This window comes from Lagenorhynchus albirostris, chromosome 11 (genome assembly GCF_949774975.1).
Source record: "Lagenorhynchus albirostris chromosome 11, mLagAlb1.1, whole genome shotgun sequence".
Classification (NCBI taxonomy): domain Eukaryota; kingdom Metazoa; phylum Chordata; class Mammalia; order Artiodactyla; family Delphinidae; genus Lagenorhynchus; species Lagenorhynchus albirostris.
The window spans coordinates 48120051-48147414 of record NC_083105.1 but is presented as its reverse complement, the minus strand read 5'-3'; the positions used below and the strand labels follow the sequence as shown (position 1 = coordinate 48147414).

General features: G+C 42.1%; 1 protein-coding gene across 4 annotated transcripts in view; it reads left to right on the top strand.

The window, feature by feature from the left end:
• Positions 1–27364, top strand: part of SLC35E3 (solute carrier family 35 member E3) — a 31395-nt gene that overhangs the window by 2455 nt on the left and 1576 nt on the right. For 2 of the 4 annotated variants that reach the window (XM_060165454.1, XM_060165451.1), the window contains 3 exons: positions 2966–3124; positions 6989–7071; positions 11897–14327. In XM_060165454.1, the coding sequence (XP_060021437.1) occupies positions 2966–3124; positions 6989–7071; positions 11897–12083 (429 nt within the window). In that variant the 3' untranslated portion in view covers positions 12084–14327. Of the gene's footprint in view, positions 1–2965; positions 3125–6988; positions 7072–11896; positions 14328–27364 lie in introns of those variants that run through there. The other 2 variants (XM_060165453.1, XM_060165455.1) reach the window with 1 other exon arrangement.

The window sequence follows — 27364 nt, the reverse complement described above, 5'->3', positions numbered from 1 at the left end:
AAAGAGAGCAGTGACATGAGAGGGTGGGGCACCTGCTCAATCTTGTCACTTGGCCTCAAGATATTCTGTCTTTTACTGCAGAGAGAAATCAGAGGAAGCTCAGGTTTGTGCTTTAAGAAAATTGCATTTGGGCATACTTCAGTGAGTTTAAAGTTAAATTTTTTAATTAGATACAGTCAGTGAACATTCCTATTTCTCTTTTTTGTTAAATGGACTTATTTTTGACCCAGTATGGATTATTTATTAGATATAGCAAGAAATTTCATTTGTTGAACGTTAGAATTTCTTGTATTCCTTACACATCACTTCAATTCAGAGTACTCACTGCCCATGCCAATATGACCGTTTTTGTTCACACAAGTTTCAAAATTGCTATAGGGTGGAATCAAAGGATTCTGTATCTCTCAGGTAGATATCTGAAATGAGATTGACCAAGGAATGATTATAGACTAAGTCATGGGCAGAGTTTTTGATTATCAGTAAATGGTAAAAGTACTGGTACAGAATAGGTGTATTCCCTCCCAAAATTCATTTTAAGGAAAGTTGTATTTTCCCATTGTAACCTGGTATAATTTCTAAGTTATTTCTTCTTATACTGCTAGGGCATTAAAAGGAATTAAGAGATGAGTGACCAACTATTAGTTTTAGTGGTAGAAAGATGGTTGACTCCTTCATTCATTCAAAAGACATTTCTTCTGCTTTATGCTCAACCTTGATACAAAGATAAAGGGCAGCTATAATCCAGCATTGCAGAAACACATGGAGACAGCTGATAACAAGTGGTATAGCTCAGAGTATGAGGAAAGTTCTGAGGAGCACCAGGGAAGAAGGGGTAGTTCTGCACAAGGGCGGTAGTGAGGTAAGATTTTATGGGAAGGTTAACAATTTAAATTGAAGAATGCTCAGGAATTCGCTTAGCAAAGAAATAGAGCAGAGGTCTTTCTTTGCAGTGATGTGTGAAGGTACAGAGCATTTTTGGAGAACTTGATTTGTTTGGTGGGACTGGACTGTAGTTGCGTGGTGGAAAGACAAGGCTGAGGGGTGGGTGAGACCAGATGGCAGAGTTTTGAGTGTTATGCTGAGGAAGTGTGCCCTTTATCCTGCAGGTACCAGGAGAGGAGTTCAGATGGGCAGTGACTTGATCACTCCCTGTGTTTTAGAAACTTCACTCTGGTGGCAGTGAAGGATGAATAAGAGGGACGACAGGGTGACAGGCAGAGCAGTCAGGAAGTGCTCCATGGTTTAAGGGGAAGACAGGAAGGGCCTGAACAAGGACAGTGGTACTGGACGTGGAAAGGAAAGAATAGACTTCAGAGACCTTTTGGAGAAAGAATTAGTAGGACCTGACTGGATGTGAGAATGAGGAAAATAAGGAGTCTGATCCTTGGAGGAGATTATATCATTAATTATCGGACCAACACAGGAGGAGCTAATTTGGAGAAGGAATTAATCCGCTTAATCGTAAACAAGCTCCTTCAGGTGATATAACTGAAGATGGCTAGTTAGCTGTTTGTTGAAGGTGGGACTTAAAGGATGCTCAGGGAAGGAGGTCAGAGCTGTAGATGTCAGCGGATAGTAAAAGATCAGTGAGGGAGATAAAAGAGGAAAGCCAGACATCTCCCTTACAGGTAGTAAGTGAAGGAACAGGTGAGAGAGGAAGCAGCGCGAACCAGCAGTCAAGTTCTTCCTAGAGAAATCTGCAGGTTCTGCAGAGGGCTGCGGCCGGAAGGCGACCCAGGGCAGTCCTTCGATGTGGCCACTGGAGGTGAAGGTGCCCTTTTGGGGAGCAGTTTCACGAGAGGGTTGGTGGGCAGAAGCCAGGCGGCACGGCAGTGAGGGCAGGTGGTGGCCTGAGAGTCACCACCATTCCAGGCTGTCTGTCCTGTGTCAGAGACACACAGCTGCCCAGAGAGGCTGCCCAACACAGGGCTGTGCACATCCCCTCTGCATTCATTTTTGCTTGCTGCGGTGTCCCAAGCAAAAGAATCAATTCTCTGTCCTTCATGTTCACAGCAGACTCTCATTAAGGCTGACAGGAGTATGCTTCAGATTTCTCGCTCTTCTATTTTTGTCTTGGTGAATTTCTATAGACTTAGAGTTTATGTAACAGGATACCCGGACCTACAGGAAAGAGGATTATGTAGGAGCAGTTATTCCAAAGCCTGGCTGTTCCTGCCAGATCTTATTCAGACAGTCCTATCAAGCTTTCTTTAAAGCCTCCTTTTCAGTTATATTTGTGAAGCATTTTGAGAACTGATGGGATTTGAGGCTTTGGGGTGTTGGTTCTACCGAAGGATAGTCTTTTAAAGTTTGTGATTATCTAGTTTATTGAGGAGTATAGGTGTGGGATTACCCACCAAAACGTCAGCCATAAAGAGGAAAGTTCCTTCTACCATCGATTGGGTTTTCTGAAGTGAATGAAAAGACCTCACATACCTTTTTAGCCACACATATTGGCAGCCACCTGGGATAACTGAGGTTTCTGTCAATCTGTAATTAGAGTCCGCCTTGCCCCCCAGTCTTCGTTTTGGGGGCCATTTTTAGAAAGAAATGAAGTCTGACACTGCATCTGTATTCCTGCTTATCCTGCTTATAAATATTATCCTGCTTAGAAATTTCCATTCCTGCCTAATTTTCCCAAGATCGCTGATGCCTGTGGGCCCCGGTATGCATTGACTTTCCCCATCTACTCGGATCAGGAGGGAAGAGAGGATTTTTTTTCTCCTTTATAATTGAGAAGAAAATAGATTATCAGACATTGAATTTATAAAGCTCCTTTCATCCAGGGAGCTTAATATAATATACATATATATTATTGATCTTTGAAATCTTATAGACTCATTAGGCATTTCCTCTTCCCCCCGCCCTGCCTCTCATTCCCACGTTTGTGGCTAGAGTTGCATCTTTTGTTTGTTGAGTGATGCTGTTTTTTTCTGCCTAACTCGTTCTCTCTCCTAATTTTCAGTGGGTAGGAGCCAAACAGCATGAATTGCAAGTAAACTCGATGCAGCTGCTGTACTACCAGGCCCCGATGTCATCTGCCATGTTGCTGGTCGCCGTGCCCTTCTTTGAGCCGGTGTTCGCAGAAGGAGGAATATTTGGTCCCTGGTCAGTCTCTGCTTTGGTGAGTTATAATTGTTTTGGTGTCTAAGAAACAAGATAATAATAATTTCTCCATTATTAATGCAATTTTTAGTTTTCAGAGCACTAGCTCAGATCCATTCTCACATTTAGTCTTTATAATCACCCTTTAAGGGAGGCAAGGTAAGGATTATTCATTAGATGAAGAAACTGAGGCACAGAAAGATTGAGGGACTTGCTTAGGGTTAAATTGCCAGTCAGTGGCCAAACCAGGACTAGAATTCAGGTCTTCTGATGTCTGGTTACTGTGCTGAGCCTGCCAGGCTATTGCCCACCAATACTTTGGGCATTTTTTTTGTTTCTTAAATAATGAAAATATAACTTTGTTGATTTTCTTGTAATAGTATAAGTAGTACATGCTCATTGTATGCATTTTTGAACATACATAAAATTATAAAGTGAAGGTCTCCCCAAATCCTGCCACACTAAGATAAACACCTTTACCATTTTGGTGATGATCATTTCATGGATCTCTTTCATATACACAGACACACGCATGTGTGTGTATGTTTAATTTCATATGTATGTAACCATATTATATATGCTGGGTTTTGGGGAGGGTTTTTTTTTTTTTTTTTTTGCGGTACACGGGCCTTTCACTGTTGTGGCCTCTCCCGTTGCGGAGCACAGGCTCCGGACGCGCAGGCTTAGCGGCCATGGCTCACGGGCCCAGCCGCTCTGCGGCATGTGGGATCTTCCCGGACCGGGGCACGAACCCGTGTCCCCTGCATTGGCAGGCGAACTCTCAACCACTGCGCCACCAGGGAAGCCCTTTGGGAGGTTTTTTTGTGGCTGCGCCGCATGGCATGTGGGATGCTAGTTCCCCTACCAGGTATCGAACCCGTGCCCCCTGCAGTGGAAGCGTGGAGTCCTAACCACTGGACTGCCAGGGAATTCCCTATATATGCAGCTTTTATCATGGATTCCTTTTCCTCAGCCCTCCTACCCATACACACATCAACATCCCATTACCTCACCCCTGTCCCTTGAAATAAGTCATGTTAACATTCTAGTGTTTGTTCTTCCATGTTTTTCTCCGTGCTGTGCATACCCACATGTAAACACATACAACATACATAGGCACACATGCACGTATGTACACATAAATTGCACATTGGTTTTTTTACAGAAGTGGGATCATATTACACATGATTTTCTGTATCTTGCTTTTCTCACTTAACAATGTCCCATGAAAATCCCTTCAAATCATTCTTTCAGTACTTGTATAATAGTTCCAGTTCTTAACCACTATGAACAGTATTACAGTAAACATCCTTGTACATGTGTCCTCATGAACTGGTACTTTTTATTCTATGGGATAGAGTCCTAGAGTGGAATTGCCAGATCAAAGGGACCTGTACTTTGGGGACATTTTTTTAATAAAGTTAGAAAGTATAATCCCCCTATTTAGGAAAGGAACTCCTGCTTCCCATACTTTTAACACAGTCAGTGGGAACATCTTTTTTGCTGGTGGTGTTGATTTATCAACCTTGCATAGCCCTTACTCTGCTCCAGGCACTATTCTAAGCTCTTTGCAAATATTAACTTATTTGATCCTCATAACAACTTTATTAGGTGTTTACTGATGAGGGAACTGAGAGACAAAGCGTTAAGTAACTGACTCAAGGTCCACAGCAGAGCCAGACTTTGAATCCATGCATTCCAGATCCAAAGTCCACATTCTTAACCACCCTGCGAGGCTGCCTGTGAGCAGAATGATAGTTGTTTCGAATTCATATACTTTAGCATTTGCGCTTTTTTCCCAAGGTAGAAATCAGTGGACCATCTCTCAGGTAATATCTCCTCTTACTTTTACAAAAGTTACCCATCTTGGTCATCTTGCCTATCAACCACTGCAGCTTGAGCACCTTAGACTAGGAGGGGAGAGGCTTTATGTGACTGGCCCTCTGACAGATTTGAAAATGAGGACCTCAGCAGAAAGGCCATAAAAAAGGTCAAAGAAACAAGAACATAGCCAGTCTGAGGCCACTGAATAAGGGAAAGTCACCTGCATTCCTTCTTGTCCCTAGAGGGCATCATTGCCTCAAAGTAGAGCATGTAATTGTGTGTTTAATGATGTGCCAGGTCATCAAGAAATAGGCATGTGACATTCTGTGAACTCAATAAAATTAACAAGGACACATTTCTAGAAACAGTTTTTAAAATCTTTAAGGAGCAAGTTTCTCTTAGTTGAAAATTTAATGGAACTCACTGTTGTAAAACAAGTAAGGTGTTACTATTTCTACCTAAATAGGCTGCAAATCCAATTGGCCTGGGCTTCTTCTGACTGCACTGGTTTAAAAACAGAAAACCCACATGGGACAGAAAGAATCTTCAAATATGACATTTTCTTTGGAATTTAAACTTCTTACTAATTCAAATTGTAACTAACATTTTCTCTAGATTCTCTTATTTCAGAAATAGAAAATGTTTTTGTAACTTTTACAATGAGATTGTGGGATACGTGTGGACAGAATGTTGTGTGTGTCTACAGTGGTACAGCTGCTTTGGTTCCCCGCCTCAGCCAAGTCGGTTAACTCGCCATCCCATGCACACACCTGGGCTTTCACGCCTCCATGCTTTGACCCATACTGTTTCCTGCCCCTGTTATTTCTTTCTCTAATCAAAACATGCATTTGAAATCCAAAGACTGTTCTTGCTATCGCAGCCCAGAAGGACATCTCCTGTCTAGAGTCCTACAGAACCTATCGTCTGTTTGCCTATTAACGAGGTAGAGCTCAGGACTCATTTTCTTTTCTTGCCTGAGCTGTTCATCTTGTATTGCACTCTCTCTTTCATGTGGTTAAGAGGTAGCATGGCAGAGCAGGTTAGGAGCAGGGACTCCAGTACCTTGGCCCTTCTTACTGGCTGTGTGTCTTAGGCAAGTTGCTTTACCTCTCTGTGCTCTGTTTTCTTGTCTGTAAAAAGGGAAGCTATTTTACTCCCTCACGGCTGTTTGCAATGATTAAATGAGTTAATATATGTAAAATATTTAGAACAATTCTTGGTGCATAATAAGTACTATATAAGTATAAGCTATGATTATCAAGATTTTTATCATGTGCTCAAGCAGTTTCTAAGATCTTTGAGGGCAGGAACCCACTGTGTTCCTTACAAGGCCTGGCCTAGTTTTGTAGATACCTGATGAATGCCTACTGATTGAATTTAAATAAGAATAAATATAAACAATTCAATGGAAAAAAGATCTGGAAGGATATATACCAACGTATTAATAGTGGTGAGTGGTTGAGATTTAAAGAATTCCTTATGAGTTCTCTTCACAAGGAAAAAATCTTTTTTTCTATTTATTTTTCTATTATTTAATTTTGTATTCACATGAGATGATGGATGTTCTCTAAACTTGCTGTGGTAATCATTTCATAATGTGTGTAAATTAAATCATGATGCTGTACACCTTAAACTTATGCAGTGCTGTATGTCAATTATATCTCAATAAAACTAGAAGGAAAAAAAGAATTCTTTATATTCTTGCTCATCTTTATTGTCTGGTTTTTCTGTAATGAATATATATTACTTTTATAATAAGAAATTATTACAAAATAATCTTTCTTTGGATAGATAAGAAAAATGAATCTGGAGATTTACATTCAGAGGCAGGATATTGTTGGAGAATTTTCCATTGCATTTTGTAGACAAAATTACATTTGTGAATACTACTCATTCTGCTCTTTAACCCTCAGTTCTTGCTATCTCCCAACTTGATTCTCTCTTTTTAAAAATCTTGTTTTTAATGGTTGGTAGAAGTGCCTGATGAAGTGTATTTTCACTTGATGATTGCAATGATTGCAGCTGCTTTGCATTAATGATTCTTCTGGTTTATTTATAGCTGATGGTCCTGCTCTCTGGAGTAATAGCTTTCATGGTGAACTTATCGATTTATTGGATCATTGGGAACACTTCACCAGTCACGTATCCTTTTCCTAACAACTTACAAATGTGTAGTCTTTTATATTCTCCAAAACTCTGTCACATTGATTTCCTTATTTGAGTCTCACACTTTCTATTGCATGGCCTAAATTGAGTAGAATGAGTTATTTTTAGTCTCTTACTAGAGTCTGTGGAAATTTAAAGAACTGTGAACTGGGGAAATGGGTTAACTTTCTGTATGATAAATGCTTTTGAATTTTCTTTAAGGAATAGGTGACCTTTTCCCTTATCAGAATTAACATAGAGCACCATTCCTTGTGCATAGTGGGGTTAAATAAATATTTGTTGACTGAATAATGGGGTGGATACTTATGTTTTCCATCACTTTTCAGTTCTCGATAGTTCGATAATAATAAGGTGAAGGTGTGGTTAATCCAAATAACAGAAAATAATTTCAGACCAGTTGCTCTGACTTTTGAGCTTGTTTTTGCACTTGTCTGGCTACGGGTGTGCCTGCTTTTCTCAATATTACTTCAAATCAAGAAGTGGAGTCATGACTTGAATGTCTGAATCAAACTCAACTGCCCATTTTTAACATTTTGCTTTTAATGAGTGAACACCGAGATGTCAACAAAGTAAAAAAGCAGCATATTTGCCCACTATCAGTAAATAACAGTGATAATAATGATAATTTTTTTTAAAAAACAATACCTGGGGACTCCCCTGGTGGCGCATTGGTTATGACTCTGTGCTCCCGATGCAGGGGGCCCGGGTTCGATCCTTGGTCCAGGAACTAGGTCCCACATGCCACAACTAAGAGTTTGCATGCCACAACTAAGGAGCCCACGTGCCGCAACTAAGGAGCCGGCGCAACCAAATAAATAAATAATTTAAAAAAATTTATTTATTTAGGGCTTCCCTGGTGGCGCAGTGGTTGAGAGTCCGCCTGCCGATGCAGGGGACACAGGTTTGTGCCCCTGTCTGGGAAGATCCCACATGCCGCGGAGCGGCTGGGCCCATGAGCCATGGCCGCTGAGCCTGTGCGTCCGGAGCCTGTGCAAAAAAAAAAAAAAAATTTATTTAGTTAGTTAGTTATTTTTGGCTGCGTTGGGTCTTTGTTGCTGTACACGGGCTTTCTTTTTTCCAGTTGCGGCGAGCGGGGGCTCCTCTTCCTTGCAGTGCGCAGGCCTCTCATTGCGATGGCTTCTCTTGTTGCGGAGCACGGGCTCTAGGCGTGCGGGCTTCATTAGTTGTGGCACGTAGGCTCAGTAGTTTTGGCTCACGGACTCTAGAGCGCAGGCTCAGTAGTTGTGGCGCATGGGCTTAGTTGCTCTGCGGCATGTGGGATATTCCCGGACCAGGGCTCGAACCCATGTCCCCTGCATTGGCAGGCGGATTCTTAACCACTGCACCACCAGGGAAGCCCAATAAATATTTTTTAAAAATTAAAAAATAAACAACACTTAATAAATGTTTATTTTGTGTCAGGCACTGTTCCAAACATCTTGTGTGTATTAAGCATTTAGTTTTTACAGCAGCTCGAAGAGATAAATTCTATCATTTTATTCTACAGAAGAGGAAATAGAGGCACAGAGAGGTTGAATAACTCACTTGGAGTTACCCAGCTGAGAAGTGTGGTGTCCAGATTTGAGCCCAGGTAGTCTAGCCCCAGGATTTATGCACCATGCTGCTAGATCAAGGCATCCAAGTATGCGCCCTGATTAAGAGCTTCCATTCATTCAGTCAACAAATACTTACTGAATGCCCCCTATAAACTGTTCTTTGACTTAATAAATATTCACATACTGAATATCTACTGTCTGTCAGGCACTGGAGATATAGTAGTGAACCGAAGAGACAAAAATCTTTGCTCTCACAAGCTTAAATTCTGGGGAGGAAGACAGGCTATAAACAAGAAAAATAAGAAATGGGTATATACAGGGCTAGATTGTGTTAAGTGATAAGGAGAAAAAGGTTAAGCAGGAAAGGGGATGTGAAATGTTGGGGACAGGGTTGCAGTTTTATGGAGGGTAGTTGGGAAGGCCTCAGCAAGACGGGTACTTTTGAGGAAAGACCTGAAGGAAGTGAGGTTGCTCTGTGCAGAGCAGGGTGGGTAGCGTTCCAGGCAGAGGGGACAGCAGGTGAGAGGCTGGAAGGAACAAGAAGCCTGTGTGGCTGGAGCGGGAAGAACAAAGGGTGGGTTCTTTGTCCCTGAAGAGTAACAGGGGGCCTGACTGAGCAGAACTTTCACACGAGGACTCCTACACCAAGTGAGAGGGGACGGCGTTGGAGTTTTGAGCAGAGAAATGCCATGATTTTCTGTCTGTTCTAATAGGATCCTTCTGGGCTACTGTGTTGAGAACAGACCGGGGGGGGGGGTACTTTTCAACTTCAGTGCTATTGGCCTTTTTGGTCCAGTGGACAGGCCTGTCCATGTTTAGCAGCATCTCTGGCCTCTACCCACGAGACGCCAGTAGCATCCCTTTCCCCAATTATGAAAACCAAAACTGTGTCCAGACCTTGCCCAGGTGACAAAATCACCCCTGGTTGGGAAAACCACTGTACTGCAAGTGGCAAGAGAAGAAGAGAAACCATCGGGAAGCCATGGCGGTTTGGTACCAGGACAGTCGCAGTGGATATAGTGAGAAGTGATTGGGTTCTGGATATATGTTCAAGTAGAGCCAGCAGGTTTTATTGGCAGACTGGATGTGGAGAATGAGAGAGGAAAGATGGTTGCCACCCAGTTTGGGCCTGAGCACCTGGCAGGGTGGAAATAGGACAGCCCCCAGGAGGCTTGGGGGTGGGGAGGAAGACCAAGTGCTCAGTTTTGGGTAAAAAGAATCTGAGTTCAAGGTCGAGGTCTCTGTTGGAGGTATTCCGGAGAGAGTCAGTAGTGTGTAGATGTGGTTTGAAGCAGTGAGCCTGGCTGAGATTACCAAGCAAACAAGTGGAAGAAAAAGAGGTGCCCAAAGACCGAGTCCTGGGTCACCTCGGTGTTTGGAGAGATGACAGGAGCCAGGCAGAAGGGGCAGAGAAGGAGTGATCAAGGTGGAAGGAAGGAGGACAGGGTGTAGAAGCCAAGTGAGGAGGAAGAGGAGTCAGCTGTGTCCAAGGCCGCTGACAGGTCAAGCTTGAGGAAGGCTGGAAAGGGATGGAGGAAGGTGTGTGACGAGAACTTCAGCGTGTCCAGGTGGAAGCTGACCGGAGCAGAGTGGAGAATTAGAGAGAGGAATTGGAGATGTCGGGTATAGATTGCACCTGTTTTGTTCTGTGTTATTTTTCTAATTTACAAAGGGATTCACTGAAGCATTTCTTTAAATTTGCCTTTCCTCTCATGTAAATATTGTTAACAGATCATGAGCACTTCAAAGCGAGGCTGAGGAGTAAGGAAATGCTGAAGTGCGGGAGCCGGTTCACTTGAAGATAGCTCGTAATTGAAAATGAAGCCTGCTTTATTATGGTTATAATTAACGTACTCGGGAAGGTCCTCCATCCCGCAGGAAAATTACCCTTCTTGGGTCGGGCCAGCACAGGTACCCTGGTGACTCAGCCCGTGCTCTCCTGCTCGGAAGCAACTTCCAAGCTGCTTAGTTGGGCTCAGAACAGAGGAGGGAGCCTGGGCTTTGAGGTCGGACAGGTCCAGGTGTGCCGGCCCGGCCCCGCCGCTGCCTGTGGGCCTGCGTGACTTGTAGATCTCGGGTCTCACTCATATCACTTATGAAACGGGGGTTGTGGTACCTACAGAGTTGGGTGAGTGCTTGAGAGAATGCGTTCAGCACCTGGCAGGTGTTTTTTATGCGTAAGTGCTGCTGTTGATAGCTGACCCATAGGGTGCTTCCTGGGTGCTCGAAGCCTCGCGTATATTAGCTGTATATTAGCTTAGTTAATCCTCACAATGATGCTGAGGTACAGAGTGGTAGCTCTTTCTAGTACCGTGTTTGGGAAGAGTAGATGGGTGCATATCAGACGTCTGAAAAATAATAAAGTACTAATCCATATGTAAAAAACTATTTAAAATACAGGAAGAGAATAATTTATAAAGGAACCATCTGTGTGTCTTTAGTTTGTCTTTTAAATGAACAGTGATTTGGAAACACCCTAATCCAGCAGCAAGTTACTGGCAGTCTGCTCATCTCAAACATGGACTTTGGAGTTAAATAGACCCATCTATGTTTGGCCTCTGGCTGTGCTGCTTACTAACTCTGTGATCTAAGTTACTTAAAATCCTCAAGCCTCTACAGTTGTCGATGGGAGGAGTGATACCACAGTGGAGGGAAATGTGATGCTTAAATAAAATGGTGTTATATATGCACCTGGCGTAGTGCCTGGCATGTATTGGTGCTCAGTGGTGTTCCATCCCCTGTCCCCGATTCCCTCTTAAACTTAAGCGCACTGGCTGTGTTGACCTTGTGTCAGCCATCTGGCACCTTTCACGTCTCACCTTATTTGCCAAGGGAAGTTTAGAAATGGTGCCATGAAACAGCATCACAAATTGCTCTACAAAAGACCTTCTCTGTACCTTGTTCTGAATCCCTTCCCCACCCTTGTACTGCAGCCCCTTTTCTCTTCTTTGCAGAGGTCAACAAGGAGAGTTGAGGCAGTCTCCTGTCACTGATTACTTGCTAAAACCTACCTGAAGAAGCTAGGATCAAGCCAGCACTTCACTGAAGTTCCTGTTCTTTAGATGGGGTGGGAGGCGGGGCGATGGGGGCAGGGGTGGGGCCGCCGTTTAGTCTGCGTTTCGTGCACTTCTCTCCAGGCACAGGAAGCTTTTGCTTCGTGGGGTGTGTGTGTGTGTGTGTGTGTGTATGTGTGTGTGAATATAACATCTGGCTTGTTCTTTTTTATCCTTATCCAAAAACCTCAGCTATAACATGTTTGGACACTTCAAGTTCTGCATTACTTTATTTGGAGGATATGTTTTATTTAAGGATCCATTGTCCATTAATCAGGGTCTTGGCATGTTATGTACACTATTTGGCATTCTTGCCTATACCCATATTAAACTCAGTGAACAGGAAGGAAGTAAGAGTAAATTGATGCAACGTCCTTAATTAGGTTTTCATAGAGAAAAGAAAGTCACCTGAAGAAGATAAAAAAAAAAGTATTAAGTGTGCAAGTTACTTTCAAAGATGAAACAAAAATTATATTGCAAAATACATTAAATGATGGTTTGAAAGAAGTTAAGCAAAGGAAATTTTATTCATAAATATGACTTTCTTGGGACTTACCTGGTGGTCCAGTGGTTGGGACTCCACGCTTCCACTGCCAAGGGTGCAGGTTCGATCCCTGGTCAGGGAACTAAGATCACACAAGCCGTGTGGCACAGCCAAAAATTTTAAGTAAAAATAAAATAAATATGACTTTCTCTTTTACAGTACCTTTTTTAAAAAACGTAATTCTCTAAAACATGGCTCATGCTTCCTTTCAAAGATGATTCTATGAAGTACACAGAATGTTTGGTTATATCAAATGAAGTACATGAAATTAAAGTTCTGTAATGGTGACAAAGGAATTCAGATCACTGTACTACAAACGTGTAGTGGTTTTTAAGGAAGGGCACGTAGGACTCCCCTACTTGCTCTTAGGTGGTCCCCAATGTGAGCCCAGTTATAATTTAGGCCAAAGTATTCAAGTCAGAATTTAAAGCTAGCATTTCTATTGATATTTTCGTTGTTTTAGTATAACTTCCTGCTTTTTTCATTTATAGATAGGAAATAACATTTCTAGAAAGCAAAGTGTAGTAAAGGGGACCATAAGCCAAAATCTGGTGCTAAAAGTACCATTTCTCTAGTAGAAAATTGATGTAAGAAGTTAGATGTTATCCAAAAAACTACAGTTTCTGTAGGTATTTTCTTGTTTTGAGCTCTCGGTGGACTCTAGAAACTATACATGAAGTTAAAAAACAAAACAGCTCCATGTTTAAATGGCTCAAAGAAAGGACTACGGGAGGAATTGAGCAGGTTTCTTCTTATCCTGGTGACTGTTCTTCTGGCCTCTGAGCATTTCGTGTTGGTAATTTCTTAAGACTACCTTCCTGTTGTCATTCCCTACCCGCCACGTGTGAGGCATCCGCGGAGCTTTCTTTGGCACTGAAGGATTTGGAGTGAACTATGTCAGCCTTTCTAAGGGGGCTGAGGAAAATCCTTGAGCAGCAAGTCAAGGCAAATGTACTCAAAGACTAAGCAGAAGCTTGATGAAGATACGAGGAAAGATTTGAGAGAGAAGTAGAGAAACAGTCAATATTTAACAAGTTCCATGAGTTTTTTAAAGGGATAATTAAAAAAAATGTTATGGGGGGAATACATGATACTTAAGGAAATAATTGTGCCACCTATTTAATTGCAAAATCTACTTCTGCCTTCCAACATTTGACATTTGAGAATTCAAAGCAGTTGTTGATAACCTCTCACCATAAATTGACTGAAACAGGTAATCCCTCTTGTAATAAATAATTCTTTTTCTAAACATTGTTTAGAAACTTCAGGTGAGAACACAACACTTAGGAGGACAAAGAGCCACGTGTATAAAATATGCCGTTTAGGGTTATTTTTTTCCTGGCCTGTTTGAAGTGAAAAGCCTCACTGAAAATCTTATTTTGACAGAATTTCAATGTATCAATCTGTTGTGTGATTTTTATGTGTGGTTTTCTGTTTTTGTTTTAAATACTTTTGGTTCTTCTCTGTTTCCAAAGATACATTTTATTGTGCTAAGAAATACAAAGCAGATTGTCTTGCCAGATGGACCTCAGGAGTTATGTTTGTCTAAGAAATGTTCTCTGTGTATATTTAAATTAACATACAATTATTTCCCCAAAGCTGGAGAAAAGTATTTCAGAGGATTATGCGACTTCTGTGCACTAACAGCTGAGTTGATTTGTGCCATGTACAAATTCTTCTTAACTGTAAATACAACTTGGGGAGGGGATTTATAATCAATGTTGGGGGAGAGTTATAATAAATGACTGATGTCAATAGGAATGCAAGGAAGGTTGGAACAAGACAGCATGGGAGGGTACGTATTTATAAGTGAATAAAATATGTACTCCTGGAACTAGAGTCTGATAAAGAGTTTTTGCCCTGAAGACCATCTTCCCATTGAAAAGGAAATTCCTGGGGGAAAAATGTACCAGACCATAAGGACCAACCATAGAGACAAACCAGAAATGCAGTGCTATGGAAGAAAGCATGCTGGCTGTCCTTTTGTTACGGATGTAACTGCATTTGTTTTTTATTCTATGTTCGATGACTGGACTTCAGCTGTTACCTGTTATAAATAAAGAGAACCTGATGTTTTTACTTTCAAGTCGCACATTAGGACCGGCAGAAGAAGGATGGCATCTGTGTATATGCGGGGGTAACAGTGGCCTGTCCAGCCCCCAAATATGCAGCATCTAATGAAACAAAATCCTCATCTCCCTTTTAAAATAACATAAAGGAGAAATCTTTTTCTATGAAATGAAGCAAGCTTTTTCCTGTTGCATTTTTAAAAATACTTTTTAAATCTTGCTAGTTTCAAATCAGTGGTCATCTTTTCTAAAAAAATCTACTTAAAAGCGACAGCACTAATCGGCACTCCACATTGACCCCATCGGTGAGTAGTTGTTGGGTGAATGAATATGCAGAATGGCCAAAGGAGAAAGCCTGATTAAACGAATGAAGACCAGATTTATTAGATAGATTCTGTTTTGCATTTCTGTTTCCAAACTTGAACTGGATTATACTTGCTAACATCAGGAATACAATGATCATTTCATTCATTCAACAAGTTTTATTGAACATATATTTTGTGCCAAATACTGTGCTAGACACTGTGCAAAGACACTCCTGTGTTCCCTGTGATCTTAAGAAACATTGGTCTAGCAGAAAAGATAGAAATTAATTAAATTAAAATGTGAGTTTATTAGTACAAACTCAAATAGTAAAAGGAACGTGGTTCTCTGGAGCATGTAACAAAAGAATCTGGCCTAGGATTGGCTGTCAGCAAAGGCGTCCACGAGGAAAGAACAACTCAACTGAAATCTGATGGGCATATAGAAGTTAGCTAAGCAAAGAGGGGGATTGCATTCTGATAAAAGGGAATAGCACATACAAAGGCCCATTGGTTGGAGGAGTTTATGATGAGTTTAAAGAACTGCAAAAAGGATGGAGCATAGCGGCTACATTTAGGGAAGGGGAGATGTGGTATGACACGAGACTGGAAAGGAAGGCCAGGCTCGGACCATAGAATACCTTGTAGACATTGCTAGGCATCCAGTAAGAGCAAGAAGAGAGTGTTCTGAACGTCATCACGGTCGACCCCTTTGTTTTGAAACAGTTGGAAGAGAACCAGAGAGATGCTAGGAGACGTGATAGCTTGAAGGGGTGGTGGTGAGATGACAAAGTGGGTAGATCAAGAGGATTTAGTAGACGGGATCAAGTAGACGAGATGGATTGGAAATGGAGGGCATGGGAGGGGATGAAGTCAAGAATCACACGTGTTTGATTTGGGCAGCTCGATAGAGGATGGTGCCACTCTCTGGGGTAGGAAACGTGAGAAGACGGTTGGGGTGGGGAGGGTGGAGCCCGAGTTCCTACGTAGCCATCTCGATTTTGAGGCATCTTTGAGAAATCCAATTATTAAGTAATCAAATACACAAGTCTAGAAGTCAGGAGTGTTTTCTTTTTAATTGAGGTATAGTTGATTTACAATATTAGTTTCAGGTTTACAGCTTGGCGATTCAGTATTTTTACAGATTATATTCCATTAAAAGTTATTACAAGGTTATAGCTATAATTCCCTGTGCTATACAATATACCCTTGTTGCTTGTCTATTTTATACATAGTAGTTTCTTTCTTTTAATCCCATACCCCTAAGGAGCTCCTCCCCGCTTCCCTCTCCCCACTGGTAAACACTAGTTTGTTTTCTATATCCATGAGTCTGTTTCTGTTTTGCTATATACATTCTTTTTTTTTCTGACTTATTTCACTAAGCATAATATTCTCTAGGTCCATCCACATTGCTACAAATGGCAGAATTTCATTCTTTTTTATGGCTGAGTAATATTCCATTTTCTGTATGTCTCTGTGTGTGTGTGTTTGTGTGTGTGTGTGTGTGTGTGTGTATACACACGCACCACATCTTTATCCATTCATCTGTTGATGGACACTTAGCTTGCTTCCATATCTTGGCTACTGTAAATAGTACTGCTATGAACATTGGGATTTGTGGATCTTTTCAAATTAGAGTTTTCATTTTTTTCTGGATATGTACCCAGGCGTGGAATTGCTGGATCCTATGGGAGTTCTATTTTTAGTTTTTTGAGGAACCATACTGTTTTCTATAATGGCTGCACCAACTTACAGTCCCATCAACAGTGCACAAGGGTTCCCTTTTCTTCACACCCTCACCAATACTTGTTATTTGTAGACTTTTCAATGATGGTTATTCTGACAGGTGTGAGGTGATATCTCATTGTTGTTTTGATTTGCATCTCTCTAATAATTAGCAATATTGAACATCTTTTCATGTGCCTATTAGCCATCTGTATGTCTTCTTGGGGACAGGAGAGTTTTGGTTGCAGTGGAGATAAATGGGTAGTTACTGGAGTATGCCTGATGAGGACGAAAGCATAGACCAGGATGAGCTTACCTAGGAAGACAGTATAATGCAAAAAGTCTACAACTGAGCCTTCAGGAACTCCAGCATTTACTGGCAGTGGTAGGTAATTCTGCAAAGGAAACTGAAAAGGAAGAGTCAAAGAGGTAGGAGGAAAACAAGGATGATGATATAATGGGAGAGAGGATGGCCAAAGGTGACAGTTTTGTTGAGAGGTCAGGGTAGACATGCACAGAAAAATAACCACTGTATTTATTGACAGTTTACTGTGGACCTTAGTAAGGCTGTTACAGTGGCGTGATGGAGGCAAAAAGTGGGTTGGAGAAAGCTGAGTGGTCAGTGTGTGAGAGTTAAGGAAATGGATCCCAGGGTATAGACAATTCTGTTGCTATTGCAGAACTGCAATATTTCAAGCAATATTGAATGTTGCTTGACATGAATGGGGGCTTTTTGTGTGTGAGTCTACGACTTTTTTCATAATGCTAATTTATTATTATAGGATTAAAATTGTAAAGCACCAAATATCCCTGCGTAACCCTGGAGGAAGTGCACATACTTCTGTAACAGTGATGATCTTTTACTCTGAAAAGGAGTTTTGTTTTTGGCTCCTGAATATACTTGAAATGTGGGTTGCTATTAATAAAATCAACAGTTAACTTTTGTGAACCACCAGCATACTTTGAAAAAAACAATCTTGCAAGCCCACTAACGGGTGATTAGTTACGCATTTTCTTGTCTCTGTCACTGCTGAGGTTAACAAAGGGGAAAGAAACCTGCCAAGAGAAAGGCCAGTCTGTTTGGGAGCAGGGCTGGCTTAGACATCAGGATCGTGGCTTCCAGTCCAGACTCTGCCTTTTTGACCAGGGTGGCCTTTGGCTTTGGCCAACTCCCTTGCCTCTTAGGTCTCAGTTTGTTCATTTATAAAATGAGGGTTTGGATCCAAGTGATTTCCAAGGGACCCTCCATCTTCAAAATCCCCTGATTCTGCTTTTTCAGATTAGAATTGTAATTTCTCATTCACTTACATTGAGAGCATATTAGATTAAATTAATGAGAAAGGTTTTGTTTGGTCCTTATGTGAACTGTTTTCTTGTTCATATGCACTTCATTACTCATATATTGTTTTTTAAAAGTCTATGCAAAACATTAATTTTCATATTTGTTATATTAGAAGACATGGTTTCATTTGATTTATCCAGTCTGCTTTACACTTCACATGAAATCACTAGGACGTGAATTATTGCCAATTCAACTAATTATTTATGGGTATTTGGAGGATGTTTTTTGCTATACTGTTTTTAATTTGGCAAACAGCACATCGCCCAAAGCATAGTAATTCACATTTTTCTATTTAACTAAAAATATCTCATAAATACTAGGTATACCACAAGAACAAGCCTGCATATTTATTTAACCAACCAGGACTACGCCTTTTTTAAAAAGAACTTTATCGGAATTCCCTGGCAGTCTAGTGGTTAGGACTCCATGCTTCGACTGCAGGGAACACGGGTTCGATCCCTGGTCAGGGAACAAAAACAGGAATAGGTATTTGGTTAGGAAATACCAATACCACAATTACCACACAGCACGGTCAAAAAAAATTTTTTTTAATAAATAAATAGGACTTTATTTTTTAAGAGCAGTTTTAGATTCATATTCACTTCTAAATTTTGAATTTTTTTGTTACCTACATGAGATTATTTTCCCTTTTAAAATCAAATGATCTGTATCAACCAAATGTCTTCATTTTTTTCCTGTTTGTTCTTACACTCCCTGCAAAAAGTCAGTTTCCTGTTTTCTCCATTCCTATTTTCTCAGTTTAAAATTAGAGACAGCAGTTCTGTGCAGGAGAGTGATGGGTGGGCCTTAACCCAAGAGATGGGAGGCTCGAAATCAACTAGTCTGTTGAGATCTCCTGGGATATCCAGAACTGCAGTTTACCACAGGAATGAGCAGACTCTCCAGGTTTTTCTCTGCCTGGAGTTTGGAAGCAAGACTAACCTTGGGACAGGAGTTCTTAGAGAATTATGGAGTGACGCCTTGGCCATATTTGTTAGAAACAGAATGCTTTATACAATTTACCAAAACATTATACGGAGAAAAATAGGCAAAAATGCTATGGAAGACACAGTTGGTTTCCTAACCAAATACCTATCCCTGTTTTTGTTCACCTACCCTCTAGAGGCTAGACATGCTAAATTCTCTTATTACCATGTTGCCACATCCACAGAATGTGGATATCTAGAATTGTGCTGAGTGGTAAAGGAGCGGTGAAGGAACCTGATCCAGAAGTGCTGAGCTGCTTAAGCAATGTCATCAGCTGCCTATCTCCAGTCTTCTTATTCTAGATGGAAATAAACCCTGATTTGTTTAAGCCACTTTTAATTGATACTTGCAGCTAAAAGTATGCCAGTGAACTTTTGAGGGTAAAAAGGGGTAAAAATGGAGGACTTGATCTATCTGATAGATTTTACAATCCAGGAAGCAATAAGTAAACGTTAACTGGTTAAAAGTGAAAATAGGCTAGTGGCTAGCCTGACGCCAGCCATCCTTGCATTCCATAGAGCACCAAACCCCAGCGAGTGAGGTGGATGGAAGAGAGGGAATGATCTGATGGACCTGGGGACTCACGAATGGGGTCCAAACATAGGGCTATTGCTGGCTTGGGGTGAGTGAACCAGTTCCAACCAGGAACAAACTTTCCAACCAAGTGGGAGGTGGCCTACCTTGCCCTCCACCATCCTCTTTGTGTTCCCTGACTGTGGTCATCCCCAATTACCCAATGCTCCCCTTGCCCCAGCAACCTTACACCTCTTCAGTCACTACCTCATCCCCACTACTTCCCCCAGTTCTTCAAGTTGAGTTGGTAGATGAAGGAAGCAGTATCACCAATGACTACAAGGTCATGCCTAGATCTTGGAGCCAGGCATCAATTTGAAGGTTCTACAGATATTCAATAAGAGGACCTAGGAAAAACTCACTCTAATAATGGTCCAGGACCTCCATAAAACCATAGGAAGAGGGAGCTTCACTAGAGGGTCTCCCAGTGCCCACACACAGGGCTATGGACGTTGGTGAGAACCTCTGTGCTGAAAGGAAATGTCTGCTTATTATCGCAGAATGATTGTCATGGAGAATTCAGTCAAACAGATCTTCTGTAATCAAAGAACATCTTGAGGACATGCAGCGCTTGTACTCAAACAGCATTCCTCACAGGGGTGTCAAGCCTGCGAATTTCTTACACCTCGAAAAAGCTCAATGCTGTTCTGAAACTCAGGGATTTTGCCAAGGAAACTATGAGCTAAAACTTCTGTCCAGTTTTCCCCTGACACAGCACTGTGTGGCTCTGGAGAAGTATGGGTTCTTGAATGTTGTCATGTTTATCTCCATTCTAACCCAACCTTGGTCTCCCCCTTCTTCCCGGTGTGAAGATGCACATCCAAGTGGGACAGTCTGAATTTCCCTGCCCTAAGGGGTCAGAGAAATCAGGAAGTCAAGATGAACATCTAGAACCTGCTAGAAAGGAAGTTCACTCAAAGAATGACCATCGCAGGGTTTATGAACTACTCCTGGATCATGCGGGCCAGTGCCATTCAAGGGATGGTCTGTGGACCAGTGCCAGCCCATGAGCAGTTTGTTACCTGTTCAAACAAAGTAAGTACAGAAATTGAGAATAAGTGTTGAGAAACTTCTATAGCAGTTTGGTACTGCTATGATAGCCAGGCATTTGATTTTGTCTTTTACAAAAGTATCACTCTGCAGTGGACTGAAAGTAAAAAGCTGGTCTTCAAACAGTTCGTGCAGGATTGCCTCCACCCATGTGGGGAGAATACGAAGGAGATGGCCGGAGTTTGGGCCATGAGGTGAGTTGGTTATGAGGAGCTTTGTGATTAAAGCCTGGCCTCCTCTTGGTTACTTGGCTTACCACAGGTCTTCTCTTAGGGGCTTTGAATTCCCAGACCTCCCCTGCCCACTAGAGTCTTGGAGTTTAGTGGAGGGACAAGAAGAGCAGGTGCGGTGGAAAGTTTGGAGCATCTCATACACAACTCGTTAGTCTGATGACCTCTTCAGCATCTCCGCCGGGCAGTCCAATAGATATCTCAAACCGACACACCCAAAACCAGACTGATCTTCCCCCACCCCAAACCCACTCCTCCTGCAACATTCCCTTACCGTTTGCTCGGATGAAAAATCTCAGTCATTCTTGACATTTCTCTTTTTCTTACCTTCTTGCCCAGTCTGGCAGGCTGGTTGGCTCTACCTTCCCAACAGATCCAGAATCCAACCTCTTCATCCATTTCCACTTATATTGCAATGGCCTCCTAAAGGATCTCCCCACTTTTACCCTAACTCCCCACAGTTCACAATACAGCAGCCAGAGAGGTCCTGTCATGTCACCCCTTTGCTTGAAACCCAGCAGTGATGCCCCCATTTTACTCAAAAATCCAAATCCAAGGAGCGGCCTCAGGGCTATGTAGCATATGACCTTATCTCCTCTCACCCTTCAGCCCCTCCTTTGCCCCCCCCCCACCATTGGCCCTTGCACTCTGTCCCTGCACGCTGCAGGCGTGCTCACAGCTTGGGGTGTTTGCTCCAGCTCTACCTGGGAAGCTCTTTCTTTGTTGTCTGTGTGGCTAACTCACTTCCTTCTAGTCTTTCCTCAAAACCTCACGTTTTCCATGAGGCCTACCTCACCCTCACTCCCAGCAATCTGGACTCTCCGTACCCTGCCCTATACTTTTTTCTTTTTTCCATAGAACTTGTAACTTTATACTGTACCATTTTAACATAGTCATATATTTATGGTTTACTGTCCGTCCCCACACCAGAGTGTAAGCTTCACAAAGATAGGGATCTGTTTTATTCATTGATATATACAAATGCAGGCACTTAAATACTTGACAGATGAATGAATGCATTTCCCTACAGCAGCTTTTATTAATTCCCTGAAGAATTCCCCCTAAACCTCAATGTTACTTTAGAGGAAGGAAAGCAGAGAGAGAGAGAGAGAGAGAGAAGGAGGAGTAAAAGAGCTATCCCTAAAATCCAAGGTTGAATTATCCACTAAAAACTACAGGAGCTGCCTGTGCTCTGCCTCACCCTCCCGGTCTCCCTGTCTTTCATTGCTCCTGTATTCCATTCTCCCATTCAGGAAGGGCCAGAAACGCAGAGGTGACAGGTGAAGGATGAGGACTCGTCATCCTTTGACAAGCTTCTGGACTTCTCGTAGGCAAAGCAGGAGAGTGCATGAGGGGCTAAATCGATTTCTCCACTTTCAAAAAGTACATGCGTACCAGCAGTTACTGGGTTTTTCCCATCAGAGCAGGAGTTTGGAACAAGGCATCCAGATCCTCCCTTGCATCTCTTCAACAGAAAGTTGGAAAAGAGGGGGGGGAAAAAGCGAAGAAAAAGTGTAACAGAGAGAAAGCAATCATGAACAACATAACAAGCAATAATAAAATTAAAAGGATAATCGAGATTTTTAACACACCTCTATCAGAAGCGGATAGAGCAAGTGGCCTGAGAGTAAAGTTGTCTAATAGGTTTCATGAGGACCCTTTTCTCAACAAGCAGAGGACACACATTCTTTTCAAGTGCTTGTGGAACCTTTACCTTTAACAGTAAAGATTAACAGAGATGGTATTATAAATGGTTGGTAGGTTGAAGAGTTTTTTGTTTTGTGTGCATTTATTAAAATAATAAAAACGGAATTCCCTGGTGGCCCAGTGGTTCAATCCCTGGTCAGGGAACCAAGATCCCACAAGCCGTGTTGCATGGCCTAAAAATAAATAAACAAACAATTTAAGCCATCTTTTATTGTTTTGGGATACTTAATGCTGAGAATGGACTAGAATCTTTTTTTATATATTTATTTTATTTATTTGGTTGCCCCAGGTCTTAGTTGCGGCTCACAGGCTCCTTAGTTGTGGCACGTGGGCTCGTTAGTTGTTGGCAGGTAGGCTTCGCAGTCGCACTCGTGGGCTCCTTAGTTGTGCCGTGTGAACTCTTAGTTGTGGCATGCATGTGGGATCTAGTTCCCTAACCAGGGATCTAGTTCCCTAACCAGGCCCCCTACATTGGGAGCACAGAGTCTTTTTTTTTACATCTTTATTGGAGTATAATTGCTTTACAATGGTGTGTTAGCTTTCTGCTTTATAACAAAGTGAACCAGTTATACATATACATATGTTCCCATATCTCTTCCCTCTTGCGTCTCCCTCCCTCCCACCCTCCCTATCCCATCCCTCCAGGCGGTCACAAAGCACCGAGCTGATCTCCCTGTGCTATGCGGCTGCTTCCCACTAGCTATCTACCTTACATTTGGTAGTGTATATATGTCCATGCCTCTCTCTTGCTTTGTCACAGCTCACCCTTCCCCCTCCCCATATCCTCAAGTCCATTCTCTAGTAGGTCTGTGTCTTTATTCCTGTCTTACCCCTAGGTTCTTCATGACATTTTTTCCCTTAAATTCCATATTTATGTGTTAGCATACGGTATTTGTCTTTCTCTTTCTGACTTACTTCACTCTGTATGACAGACTCTAGGTCTATCCACCTCATTACAAATAGCTCAATTTCGTTTCTTTTTATGGCTGAGTAATATTCCATTGTATATATGTGCCACATCTTCTTTATCCATTCATCTGTCTATGGACACTTAGTTTGCTTCCATGTCCTGGCTATTGTAAATAGAGCTGCAGTGAACATTGTGGTACATGACTCTTTTTGAATTATGGTTTTCTCAGGGTATATGCCCAGTAGTGGGATTGCTGAGTCATATGGTAGTTCTATTTGTAGTTTTTTAAGGAACCTCCATACTGTTCTCCATAGTGGCTGTACCAATTCACATTCCCACCAGCAGTGCAATGGTGTTCCCTTTTCTCCACACCCTCTCCAGCATTTATTCTTTCTAGATTTTTTGATGATGGCCATTCTGACTGGTGTGAGATGATATCTCATTGTAGTTTTGATTTGCATTTCTCTAATGATTAATGATGTTGAGCATTCTTTCATATGTTTGTTGGCAGTCTGTATATGTTCTTTGGAGAAATGTCTATTTAGGTCTTCTGCCCATTTTTGGATTGGGTGGTTTGTTTTTCTGTTATTGAGCTGCATGAGCTGCTTGTATATTTTGGAGATTAATCCACTGTCAGTTGCTTCGTTTGCAACTATTTTCTCCCATTCTGAGGATTGTCTTTTCATCTTGTTTATGGTTTCCCTTGCTGTGCAAAAGCTTTTAAGTTTCATTAGGTCCCATTTGTTTATTTTTTTTTTATTTCCATTTTCTAGGAGGTGGGTCAAAAAAGATCTTGCTGTGATTTATGTCATAGAGTGTTCTGCCTATGTTTTCCTCTAAGAGTTTGATAGTGTCTGGCCTTACATTTAGGTCTTTAATCCATTTTGAGCTTATTTTTGTGTATGGTGTTAGGGAGTGATCTAATCTCATACTTTTACAGGTACCTGTCCAGTTTTCCCAGCACCGCTTATTGAAGAGACTGTCCTTTCTCCACTGTACATTCCTGCCTCCTTTATCAAAGATAAGGTGGCCATGTGTGCGTGGGTTTATCTCGGAAGCGCAGAGTCTTAACCACTGTGCCACCAGGGAAGTCCCCCTGGACTGGAATCTTGAATGATCAGATTTCAAGGTACAGGTGTTGAACCAGGTGATCTTGTGGCTTCAAGGAGGCTTTGGAAGTCACTACAGGTGAGATTAGAAGTCTTAGGAGTGGACTCTCTGACCCAAGATATGTGTCTGGAACCAGAAAAGATGTAAGCAAAGCATGAGGAAAACAGCTCAGGAGGAGGGAAATGGTGAAGCCATTTGCAGAACTTCTCAGGAAGATTAAAAGAATGAATACATACGTACATACATACATGTGATTAATAAATAAATAGGGGTTGCTGCTAAACATGGAGTGACCAAGAGGGACATTTTGGGCCACTTCTCTGGCCCCAATTTCTAATATTATTCCTAATGTGGAACAGCTGGTTGTCCTAGATCTGTTACTCCTTCTATTTAAATTCGTTCTAAAATTTTATTTTAAAATCTCAATGCATAATTTCTAAAATTTTAAGTAAAATTAAAAATGTTCCATATGCTTTTCCGGGAGCCTTCTTTTCTAATTGGAAGAGTTTTCTCCATGACACTTGAGGTTGAAGGAATGCAGTTTGCTGCCCTCAGCCTATGAAAATGAGACTTGTTTTCTCCAGCATCTGCCTCATAGGGCACTGATTCAGGCTCAACAACCTCAGACTCTGGGCTAACCCAGAATGCATGCACAGTCACAACATGGACGACGGGAGAAAGTCTTGTTTAAACTCTGGTTGTGGCCAGTGTCTTTGGGGAAGAAAAATGCAAGTTGAGTTTATTAAGAGGATTATTTTTAAAAGTTTAAGGTTTGTGATTGCACTCTAAATGTAAGTCACTTTTTAAAAAACTCACTTTTATTGGAGTATAGTTGATTTACAATGTTGTGTTAGTTTCTGCTGTACAGCAAAGCGAATCAGTTATACATCTACTTAAGTCACTTTTGGAATGAATACAACGATGTATGTGACACAGGGATGAAAAATTAATTGTCATTCTTATTGTGAATCTGACGAAGTGTTCATAATTAGGGATACCTGTGGTATTGACACTTGCCCATTAATTCAGGATGTTCTCGTATTGAGAATTCTCTGGGCAAGCAAGGATTCTCTATTAAAGGAAGAAAAGCAAGATCCTTTAAAGTAGTATTAGTGTGAGTAGAATCTCATTTTGCTGGATAAAACCATTACAGTTACAGTTATAAGAGGATTGTCTGAACATTTTGGCGTGTAGCCCGTAACCGGTCTGCTTTGCTAATAATAAGCAATACTGCTTGCAGAAATGTTTCTTTAACTAATGCATTTCCTAAGTGGTTTCCTGTTGACTTGTCTTTTTCTTCCTTGCCCCTAGCTTCGAATATTCAGCAAACCTCAATCCTGACCTCTACTCTTTCTTTATTCTCTTAGAAGCTCCTTGAGAGGGGCTTCCCTGGTGGCTCAGTGGTTAAGCATCCACCTGCCAATGCAGGGGACACGGGTTCGAGCCCTGGTCTGGGAAGATCCCACATGCCACGGAGCAACTAAGCCCGTTTGCCACAACTACTGAGCCTGTGCCTTAGAACCCGCGAGCCACAACTACTGAAGCCCCCACGCCTGTGCTCCGCAACAAGAGAAGCCACCGCAATGAGAAGCCCGCGCACTGCAACAAAGAGTAGCCCCCGCTCGCCACAACTAGAGAAAGCCCGCATGCAGCAACCAAGACCCAACACAGACAAAAATAAAAGAATTTAAAAATAAATTTAAAAAAAACAAAAAGGAAGCTCCTTGAGAGCAGAAAACTTGTCTGTCAGCCAGTGGGTAAACCAGTGTCAGATACTTATTAGACATTATCTTTCACTATCAGTTCTAAGCTGGTAATTCTCAAAAACCACATCTTTAGTTCCGTGTTCCTGTCCATGATATATTGTTGTTCTTTCCACTGAAAATTATGTCCATGAAAAAAGCACTTTACTCCAGCTCATAACTCAATCAGGAGTGAGTTCTTCCTGAAAATAACCAATGTACATACTTCAGTGTACAGCCAGAGTGTTTTATGTGTACTTCCCATTTTATCATACAGAATCCTGAAAAGTCACGTACTCAAGGGTAATGACTAAATAAAATAAATAATTTTGACTGCTTCTTCGAGGACATTCTTAAGTGACTTGTAAGTGAAACTGGCTTTTTTTTTCCTGTGAGTACACGGAGGTGAAGAAGAATATAATGACTGCTAGTAAAGCTGGTGCCGCGGCCTTGACTTCATGCCAAGGGGCCAACAGTTTTACCCACCATTGCCTTTGCACCATCAGGGCAGAAGTCAACACGGTGAAAAAGCAAAGGAAGTCTTACTATTATGAAGAGACTTTTGACCTTACAAGACCCTTCCAGGGGGTCCATGGACCATACTTTGAGAACCACTGCCTGAGGCCTTCAGGATGTCATGGCAAACAAGACAACAACATCACTGCCCCTGTGGAGCTTAAGTTCCAGTGATGGAAGATGATCGACAAGTAGAGAAGTAAACAGGGGTGACTTCAGAGCATGATCGACTCTGTGAAGAGCATAAACAAGGAGAATGTAGGGGACTTCCCTGGCGGTCCAGTGGTTAGGACTCTGCGCTTCCACTGCAGGGGAGCACGGGTTCGATCCCTTGTTGGGAAACTAAGATCCCGCATGCTGTGCAGTACAGCCAAATTAAAAAAAAAAAAAAAAAAGGAGAATGTGATAGTCTCGAGGGATAGAGGAGGGGCTGCTTTTAAGAAGGCCCCTCTGAGGAGGTGACATCTGAGCCCGGAGCTCAAGGATGAAAGGGGGTCTGCCATGCACAAGACTGGGGAAGAGGTTTCTAAGACGATACAGCAAGGGCCGAAGTTCTGAGGCAGGAAAGAGCTTAGCATTTGAGAGAGACGAGAAAGAAGGCAGTCAGGACTGGATAACAGCAGTATTTTTTTTTTTTTTTTTTTTTTTTGCGGGACGTGGGCCTCTCACTGTTGTGGCCTCTCCCGTTGCGCAGCACAGGCTCCGGACGCGCAGGCTCAGCGGCCATGGCTCACGGGCGCAGCCGCTCCGCGGCACGTGGGATCCTCCCGGACCGGGGCACGAACCCGTGTGCCCTGCATCGGCAGGTGGACTCCCAACCACTGCGCCACCAGGGAAGCCCAACAGCAGTATT